The sequence below is a fragment of the Sardina pilchardus genome, chromosome 20 (assembly GCF_963854185.1).
Source record: "Sardina pilchardus chromosome 20, fSarPil1.1, whole genome shotgun sequence".
In the NCBI taxonomy this organism is placed as follows: domain Eukaryota; kingdom Metazoa; phylum Chordata; class Actinopteri; order Clupeiformes; family Clupeidae; genus Sardina; species Sardina pilchardus.
The window spans coordinates 29,656,539-29,666,623 of NC_085013.1; the positions used below are offsets into that span (position 1 = coordinate 29,656,539).

Here is a 10,085-nt window from a genome sequence, read left to right on the forward strand (position 1 = left end):
TGTCCTCTCTCTCCGTGTCGTCCTCGTCCACTTCTCTGTCCTCCACCACCTCTGACACGGGCAAGCTCCCCACGCCCCCCCCTCCTCCACCTCTCCCCGGCCCCACTCCACCCGCCTCGCCCTCCGCCACCTCCGACTCTCCGCCTCCAACCGCGGACAGCCCGACATGTGACGCTACTCTGTCACCTCCGCTCACCCCTCAGGCGTCGGTCATCAGCAGTGACCGGACGTCGTCTCCCCCCACGACTCCAGCTGCAGCAGAGATGAGTATGGAGACCTTGTACTCGTCGCCCGGCTTTCCTTCCCCCCCGCCGCCACTAGAGGTCACTCTGGAGTCCCTGTTGCAGTGTGGCAGCACCTCCCCGCTCCCACCTCCCCCTCCACCTCCTCCTCTCCCTTCCAGCCCCTCCTCGCCATCTGGCCTGCCCACGCCCCCTCCTCTGCCACCGTTGCTGGGCATGGGACCTCCATCTGCCCCCCTCTTCAGGCTGCCCTCCAGACCTGTGCAGCAGGCAGTGGGCATGGAGAAGATGACCACGCCGCCGGCCAGCCCCGGTCACCATGACAACACCGCCATGTGGCCGAGGCCGCTGATCACGGCGGAGGCTCTGCAGATGGTCCAGCTGCGGTCCGTCAAGAACCTCAAGGTGCTGGAGGACCAAGACGAGGAACCGACAGCTTTGCCCAGCGCAGGGGAACACGTGCAGGAACTGGTTCATGAGGTAAAGGTTCTGGAGCTGGAGGAACTGAAGAAGTCAGTCTTCCCTGTCCACCTGTCGCTCACTACATGCTCCAGTCCAATTGAGAATGGAATGGAATTTCCTCCTTCTCCACTGAGGGAACGCCTGGTGATTCCAGACAGGGAGAACCTTCAGATGATTCAAGACACAGAGAACCTTCAGATGATTCCTGACGCAGAGAACCCTCTGGTGATTCCAGACAATGAGACCCCTCTGGTGATACTAGACAGGGAGAACCCTCTGGTGATTCTAGACAGAGAGAACCCTCTGGTGATTCCAGACACAGAGAACCCAGTGATTATTCTAGACAGAGAGACCCCTCTGGTGGTTCCAGACACAGAGAACCCAGTGATTACTCTAGACAGAGAGAACCCTCTGGTGGTTCCAGACACAGAGAACCCAGTGATTACTCTAGACAGAGAGAACCCTCTGGTGGTTCCAGAGATTGCCAGTGTCGCTGAGGCTGTGGAAAAGGGCCCAATGTGCAACGGACAATCCGGCGATCACGTCTCAGAAGCTCATGATGAGTCTACTGGAGAGCCATCAGTGCAGCCAGATGACAAAGCCATGTCACTGGAGAGTCAGAGTCTCCCCACAGCCTCTCCTGTCACCCCTCTAAAGGAGAGTCAGAGTCCCCCCACAGCCTCTCCTGTCACCCCTCTAAAGGAGAGTCAGAGTCCCCCCACAGCCTCTCCTGTCACCCCTCTAAAGGAGAGTCAGACTCCCCCCATGGCCTCCCCTGTCACCCCTCGAAAGGAGAAGCCCCCCGTCTCCCCCAACAAGCCCAAGCTCTCATTGTTCGTCCCTCTGCTCCCCACGACGACATCCTTGGAGTGTGTCCAGGTGCTGACCGCCGAGAGCCCAGTCGCCTCCAGCCCGGTCACCTCCAGCCCTGTCGCCTCCAGCCCAGACGGCCCCCCTCTGTTCGAGGTCAGCGGCGGGCAGTGCTTCACACTGCACCAGGAGGACGGAGAGGACAGCGACTCGGGCAGCTCCACGCCCATGCTGCTGACGCAGAGGAGGGACTCGCTGAGCAGCGAGCTGTCGTCCGAGGGGATGCCCCCGGGGATGCACATCCAGGACCTGCTGATCCAGGAGCAGGACCTCGGCCTGAGCGACGAGAGGAGCACGTCGGACGAGGATGACCAGGCCGCCAGCTCGGGGTCCTCCGGCTCCAGGGAGGAGGAACAGGGTGAGTTAAACTACTGGGCCTTTTGGTTCTAGGAGGAACAGAGGGAGTTAAACTACTGGGCCTTTTGGTTCTAGGAGGAGGAACAGGTAAGGGATAATCAACGACGCGCCGTGCGTTTATAGGAAAATAATGCACGTTCGAAGTGGTAATAAGGACCCGACGCCGCAGGCGGAGGGGACTTTACACTTCGATAAGTGCATTATTTCCTATAAACGCACAGGGCGCGGAGTTGATTATCCCGCTTATACCACTGCTACTATCATTTTCGTTTATATTGCCGCCGTCTTAGATACAACATTGCTGTTTTTACCGTTACATTCACATTGGCGAATTAATATTCAAGTGTAATAAGCCCAAAAGAAGGGAACTACTTCATAGCCGTGCGGTATATAGAAAAATAATGCACGTTCCAAATAGCGCATCACAATAGGAAATTTGACCAAGCAGTGGTATAAGGTGAGTTAAACTACTGGGCCTTTTGCTTTTAGGAGAAGGCAGGAGGAACAGAGTTAAACTACTGGGCCTTTTGCTTTTAGGAGAAGAGAGGAGGAACAGAGTTAAACTACTGGGCCTTTTGCTTTTAGGAGAAAGGCAAAGAAAAGCCCAATCCTGCTTCCTTCATGGTGCATCACATTTATTGAACTGACATTTTGATCACTTAGATGAGATCAGATGGGATTAGATTCAACTTTATTGTCATTGTGCAGAGTACAAGTACAAAGACAACAAAATGCCGTTTATGTCTAACCAGAAGTGAAAAAAACAATGTGATATACAGGTGGTACAAGTATAGACAGGTGGTTCATTTACAGGACAAGAAATATAGTGCAGTGTAGACAGTAGTATACTTTACCATCACTCTGAAACGTCAGGTCAGACCTCTAGAATCCCTCTGAAACGTCAGGTCAGACCTCTAGAATCCCTCTGAAATGTCAGGTCAGTAAATGGACTGCCCTGTGGAGGAGGAAGTGTTGTGCTTTTCTTCCCGTTGTCTTCTGAGTTGTTTTAGTGAAATAGCTGTTCCTGCAATACACTCCATCAAGGTGGGCAGGCTCCTCTCATGTGTTGTTTCTATGGAAAGCTAGTCTATCAAATGGAATAAATCCCTGAATATGAAAATACACAACAAGTGATTAAGAACGAACATATTGAACTTTCATATTTGGGAAGGATGTTTAGATGCAATATACATTTATTTTAGAGTTATGAATATAAATATTTAATTTGCCATCAAGTCTGTATTTCCTCATTTCCCCACTGAAGTACAGAACTATTGCACGCTGACCAACTAGGAGATCACGTTAGCTAACAACACCACACGATACAGCACAATGTGGACTTCCAACCGATGCGTCCTCGTTAGAATGTAAACAGCTCTAGAAGTCCCTGGTCGCTGTGTGCACTATAGCTGTGGCTCTCGCTGCCACAGTAGGTGGGTGGGTGGTCAGTCATGAATAGCGGGCAGCCCCCCCCCCCCCCTCTAAAGCAAGCTGAAGCTGTCTCTCTGTGGGCTGCTGTGATCCCCCCCCATCCCTCCCCCCGACCTCCTTATGGTCAGTGATGACACACAGCTTATTGAGCTTTACTGTAGCCTCTAACACACAGCAGCATCCTCCCCCACAGATAAGTACAGCCAAGCAAGCCATCTTCCTCCAGCATAACTACTGTAAAAATGAGGGTCTCTCTTCATCCCTCTCTCTCTCTCTCTTTCTCTCTCTTCATATCTTCCTCCAGCATAACTAAATGAGGATCTCTCTCTTCATCCCTCCCTCCCCTCTCTCTCTCTCTCTCTCTCTCTCTCTCTCTCTCTCTCTCTCTCTCTCTTTCTCTCTCTTCATATCTTCCTCCAGCATAATACAGTACAGCATAATACATATACAGTAGTTGGACCTCTCGTTCTCTTATTCTAGCTGTTGTTGGCTTGCGTGCTGATTGGTCAGGCTTGAGTGTTCACTTGACTGTATGAATTTAAGGAGCGCGAGAGGAACGTAGCGAGAGCGGGAGACGAGGAGACGAGAGATGGAATATGCTCCAGTAGCCTCTGGGGTTCCCTACTGTACAGATGGAGTGGAGAGAGAAGGAGAGAGAAAGAGAAGGAGGAATCCAGAGAGGAAGAAAGAGAGATGGAGGGAGAAATATAGGGAGGCAGTGAAAGAGAGAGCGAGGGGTGGGGAGGGGGGGCTGAGCAAGAGACATGCGTAATCGCAAAAGCAGAGTGAATAAATAATTTAAAGCATGGAAGAGTTGGGGAGCCTTCTGCAGGCTTCTCACTGAGTGAGTGTGAGAGTGTGTGTGTGTGTGTGTGTGTGCTCTGGTGGGGGAACTGCAGCTGACATGCGTCTCTCTGTCCCCCGGCTGTGGTAGGCGTGGTGGCGGACTCTCCCCACGGTAGCGCCACACTGGACGCCAGCAGCACCAGCAGCACCAGCAGCATCAGCTCCAGCGGGGCGCACGGAGACATGGGCACCCCCACTCGCCCCCGCACCACCGAGGACCTCTTCGCCGTCATACACAGGTACAGCACAGCTCCCAGCGCTCCTACACGCGTCTTCTGCTGTCGCTTATGGTGTCTCTTGTTGTTCAATGTTATCATCTCCTTACACACTCATGTTGGATCTTTCTTCTGCTGTCTCTTATGGTGTTCAATGTTATCACCTCCTTACACACTCATGTTGGATCTTTCTTCTGCTGTCTCTTATGGTGTTCAATGTTATCATCTCTTTACACACTCATGTTGCATCTTTCTTCTGCTCTGTCTTATGGTGTTCAATGTTATCATCTCTTTACACACTCATGTTGCATCTTTCTTCTGCTCTCTCTTATGGTGTTCAATGTTATCACCTCCAAGATCAGATTTGTTGTTGGGGTTTTTTATTATTGATTTAAATTGATAGGGTTAATTTTTGTATTACTTTTAATTTGAGTAGGTCAGTTTCTAACTGTTTTGAAGTTGTCTTGCTCATGTCAAGATGCCTGATACCTCAGAGGTTATTTAATTACTATGGAGAAAACTAATTGACTTATGCGTGTTTATTAATTAGATAATGAACAATTTATCAGCTTGCTGTGGGTGCCCTGGTGCAGTCCCGTGACCTCTAGATGGCTTAGCTAAGTTAATTGCTTTATGGAAATTAATCTGGAGAGATACTTGGCTGGGTGAGAGGTGTTGAGTAAAAATCAATTCTGAGGTCGATACGCACATTTCACTTCAAAGTCTCCCACCTTAGAGAAACACATGTTCCCACTGAGTTATAACAGCAGGCACAGTATTTATACAGCATGTTTGTATCTGTTACTGTTGCATTACAATACATTTAAATCCCCCCATCCCTGGAGTGAGTTTCATTTCCTGTGACATGGCTTCATCATTGGAGGTGTTGACTTTGATATGTCCTGTATTTCTACTATGTCCTGTATTTTTACTTCCTGTATTTCTACTTTGATATGTCCTGTATTTCTACTATGTCCTGTATTTGTACTTCCTGTATTTCTACTTTGATATGTCCTGTATTTCTACTATGTCCTGTATTTTTACTTCCTGTATTTCTACTTTGACATATCCTGTCCACGTCTGCTTACATGTCTGTCCTCTTCTGTCCACTCTCTGAAACGTTCTTGTTCCGCTGGAGCAGTGGCAGGCGTCAGACTGTGAACGCCCGCATACAGGCGTGGAATGAGCTGGCTAATAACCGGGTAATTGGCTGGTGATTGTGTCCCTTTAACTAGACTAAAGGAGACCGCAGAGACTAGCGGCTATTAGCCCCCCAGAGCACCAAACTCCCCCCTCAACTCCCCTGTAGAGAGTACTGTAGTACTGGATAGCTGTGCTTGTGCTGTGGGTGTGACGTGTAGATCGTAGATGTGCACCAGACTGATGGTGTGTACAGTATGAAACGTGAGATGTGGAGTTGTACTTCATAGATGGTAGATGTGTTCCAGACTGATGGTGTGTACAGTATGAAACGTGAGATGTGGAGTTGTACTTCATAGATGGTAGATGTGTTTCAGACTGATGGTGTGTACAGTATGAAACGTGACGGGCTGTGCTTCCTAGGCTCGTGTAGTGGCACAGAGAGAAGAGACACAGCTGTGTAGAGAGAAGAGACACAGCTCTGTAGTGGCACAGAGATACTGTAAGAGACACAGCTCTGTAGTGGCACAGAGAGAAGAGACACAGCTCTGTAGTGGCACAGAGATACTGTAAGATACACAGCTCTGTGCCCTGGAGGCCGTACACTGCGCACTTTTATTCTTAGCACTTTTTGACACAGTCAATATGCATTAATCAAAGTTTAATATCCCGCATAGAAATTTACATGCTTTGGTGCCTGCCGGCTAGCGCTTGCTATTTCTATCGTGACTGAAATGGAATAAGTGGTGTACCTGGACCGCAGCTTTTAGTCGCTCTCTCTCCGACGCACTGTAGGAGCAGCATAAATATTTGAATCAAAGCGTCAGCATGCAAGTTAATACCCGCATGGCAGTCTCACCTAGTAGGCTCTGTTTTGGGTTAGCGCTGAACTCTTAGCCTGTCTGAAGCCAGCTGGAGCTAGTTCACTTACTGTAAGAGATAAACATGAGTTGTGTGTTTCTCCTAGACGATTTACAGTACGGCATAACCTCTGTGCTCAGGGAAGCAGATAAGTAGTCCAAGGAACTTTGAAGTGTTCCTAAGAGTGTAGATGGATATATATTTAAAGCATACATGTTTATTTAAGGCATAAATTAATTCCTTTTCATTGAAAGAAGTAACCAACCCATCTCCTGTATGGAGAATCAAAGAAGCTCTTTTAGTTGAGATCAGCATTGTGGGCCTGTGGTGTGTTGTTTCTCCCCTCTTAGTTGAGATCAGTATTGTGGGCCTGTGGTGTGTTGTTTCTCCTCTCTTAGTTGAGATCAGTGTTGTTTGCCTTGTGGTGTGTTGTTTCTCCTCTTAGTTGAGATCAGTGTTGTTTGCCTTGTGGTGTGTTGTTTCTCCTCTTAGTTGAGATCAGTGTTGTGGGCCTGTGGTGTGTTGTTTCTCCTCTTAGTTGAGATCAGTGTTGTGGGCCTGTGGTGTGTTGTTTCTCCTCTTAGTTGAGATCAGTGTTGTTTGCCTTGTGGTGTCCAAAGGTGTTGTTTTTCACGCCCAAGAACAGCAGTGTCATGGCATTGACCTCATTACTGTTCATTTCACTTCTCGCTTAATTACAAGTGCCTACTGGCCTCTTGAGTAGGACTGTGTGTGTGTGTGTGTGTGTGTGTGTGTGTGTCAGCTTTAAGTGTGGAGAGTCCTTTATAGCCACTTAGATGTGTGTGTGTTTGGGTAGAGAGTTCAGCACATAGAGGCGTTTAGTGTGGCGGTAAAACAGTGAGGAGGGCAGTGCGGTAGCTGCAGTGTCTGACCATCACCCCTCTGTTCTGCTCTTGTCCACTCCGCAGGTCAAAGTGTCTCACCATCACCCCTCTGTTCTGCTCTTGTCCACTCCGCAGGTCAAAGAGGAAAGTTCTGGGCCGTGGCGACTGTGAGGAGCTGCTGCTGTCCTCGCCGTCCCCCCCGGTGACCCCGACGGGGTCGTCTCCCGGGGCGATGGCGGCGCCCCCCCCCTCCCTGTGGCTGGGGCGTCCGGCGGGGTCCATCCAGCGCAGCCTGCGGCGCTCGAGCACCAGCAGCGACAGCTTCAAGGCCCTGCTGCTGAAGAAGGGCAGCCGCGCAGAGGGAAGCTTCCGCATGTCCGCCGCAGAGATGCTCAAGTGCACCGACCCGCGCAAGCAGCGGCCGCCAAGGACCGACGCCTCCTCCTCATCCTCCTCCTCCTCCTCTTCCTCCGCGTCCTCGTCAGAATCCGCTCAGCCGCCCTCGTCCTCGTCCTCGTCCTCCTCCTCGCCCTCCCACACGGCGACGCCCGGTCCGGTGGAGAACGGCGTGAGCGGAGACTCGTCCCGCCTGTCGCCTGGACGCAGTCGCCGCTCCGTGGTGGAGGAGTGGTGGAGAACCGAGGGCCTGACCCATCACCTCGCCTCCTCCTCCTCCTCCTCCTCCTCCTCCCCCGGCCACTGCGCCTCCTCTTTCTCCTTCTCCCCCACCTCCCCCACCTCCCCCGGCGCCGTCTTCATGCCCCCGGGCAAGTCCGCTCGCTCGCGCACGCCCCCGTCGGCCGCTAGTAGCCGCTACAACGCGCGCGGCCGCATCCCCAGCAGCCCCATGACGGCCATCTGCGAGCGCGAGGGAGAGCTGGCCGAGATGAGTGACGGCTACGAGGACCAATGGGAGCCCAGCGCCAGGACAATGGGGCAGCACCGCAGCCCCTTCAGCCTGGCCCTGAGCCCCGGACCCACACTCTGCAAGGGGGGCAGCGCTTAGGGCCGGAGACCCCCCCCCCCCCCCCGAGACTGCACTGCGCCTGCCGCAAGGGCGCTTTTAAAGACTCTTTAGGATTTAACCACAATTTCACTCTGGACCTCTAAAATCACCTCATTTCTGACTTTTTTGTTTGTTTTTGTTCCTTTTGAGAAATGGCTCGTGCTAGCCCACCATTGAACACACTCACGCCAGCTCTTAACTGTCATCCCTATTGGTTCAGCTGCTTTTCCTTGTCCCTCCATTTTCCTCTGCGATAGCGGCCTCACCTCACAAGAAGTTAGCACGGAAGCTAGCACCGTTTCCCCCCCTGTGACATTAACACTGTCGGCCCTTTTTCCATGTGTCACGTCTCTTACGTTTATGCTTGTTTTGCAGGTTAGGGTGTTTGGGTACTTTTTAGGCTTCCTGTTGGCTGTGATGAGTTGGACTTTTGAAGAGGTAATATGAGTGAGAGCGGGGAATGAGGGAGTTGAGTGGTTTGGATTGGAATGTTGTAGCAGGGATACATTATTATATGCATATAGAGTTTGGCTGGAGTTAGCTCTTGGCTAACTAAAAGTTAGCGGGGTGGTGGTGGTGGCATTCTTCACAGTGATCCAAATGTCACGACGATGGTGTTCTAACGAGTTGAACTCCGAGTAGGTGTCGGGAGTGGAGCGCTCCATGCTGTGAGAAGGAGCTGAGAGATGGGATGGGAACGTTCATTAGCTGGGGAAGAGAAGGTGAGGAAGAGACACAAGGAAGGACTCTTTGCAAAGGGGGTTTGTGGAGAAGCTGGTAGAGCTTTTGTTTCAGATTGTAGATTTGCACTAAATTACTGTCTCTTTTCTGACGTGTGCCGTCGTGTTCAGCAGTCCTTGATTCGAGTGGGGATCCAGTTAAGCAATTGAGCTTCTGAATACCATTGAGTTTTATTAAAGGTATTTAGTAGCCATGTCTGAAAGTAAAAAACAAAATGACATGCAGTTAAAACGTATGCTGTATATATTTACCAATAATATTAAGCCCTATTATCCTGTAAGTCTTAGACTTCTTTTCTATCATTGCCCAAAGTCAGTACTTTGATTCATGATAGCATGTGGTTGCTATGGACATAACCATGAATAAAGATAAGCATTTTTAAAAGGAAATTACTGGGCCATACCTTGTAAAAACAATCAACGCTTTAATGAGATTCAAGCCCCTACACACACACACACACACACACACACACACACACTCATCCAATTTTATTATCCAACAGATGGTTTCGTAAATGAGTAGGACAATGTCAATATCAATGTCAAGCAACACCCATGTCCTTTGTCATTGGCCTTGGAGAAGAAGAAAAAGATCCCAACTTTGTAAATTTTTTTATACCTTTTATTTTGAACAGGGGGAGTACTTTGTAGTGTTTAGCACACTGAGATCCCAGACAATCCCAGTTGTATAGAGAGAGTACTAGGTGTGGGCCTCTGGGTGCAGAGGCAGGAGCTAGCGCTACCGAGAGGTGAAGCCTGTATGCTGACCTGAAGTTTATCTGTAATAAACAACATGGTGGTACTCATGTGTGGTGTCCTCTGCTGCCTCACATCACAGATATATGGATTAAAGGGACGCTTCCCAAACTTTACCTTCAGGCCCCGTGTGAACATCACAGATATATGGTTAAAGGGATGCTTCCCAAACTTTACCTTTCAGGCCCGTCTTTGACAACAAAAAAGAAAACGTGCCTTCCATCCCAAACTCATGGCACGATGATTTGAGTTATTTCCTGTTTTTAACTAGCCTGGCTAACGCCTCCCACTTCTCAAATGAGACGTGGTCTGGC

At 50.2% G+C, this 10,085-nt stretch overlaps 1 protein-coding gene across 1 annotated transcript; it reads left to right on the plus strand.

Annotated features, from left to right (window-relative positions):
* Positions 1-855: 855 nt before the first annotated feature.
* Positions 856-9,794, plus strand: LOC134067616 (NHS-like protein 1). Its single transcript, XM_062522975.1, has 3 exons — positions 856-1,932; positions 4,297-4,447; positions 7,405-9,794. Exons 1-3 carry the CDS (start codon positions 876-878, stop codon positions 8,273-8,275), a joined length of 2,079 nt encoding a protein of 692 aa, XP_062378959.1. The 5' UTR covers positions 856-875; the 3' UTR covers positions 8,276-9,794.
* The last annotated feature ends 291 nt before the right edge of the window (positions 9,795-10,085 follow it).

Bases quoted from the DNA above. Each gene is read 5' to 3' on its own strand.
- LOC134067616 (XM_062522975.1), top strand. From the start codon at position 876: ATGATTCAAGACACAGAGAACCTTCAGATGATTCCTGACGCAGAGAAC. The intron at 1,933-4,296 runs GTGAGTTAAACT...CGGCTGTGGTAG, and splicing joins CTCCAGGGAGGAGGAACAGG to GCGTGGTGGCGGACTCTCCC. The intron at 4,448-7,404 runs GTACAGCACAGC...TCCACTCCGCAG, and splicing joins CTCTTCGCCGTCATACACAG to GTCAAAGAGGAAAGTTCTGG.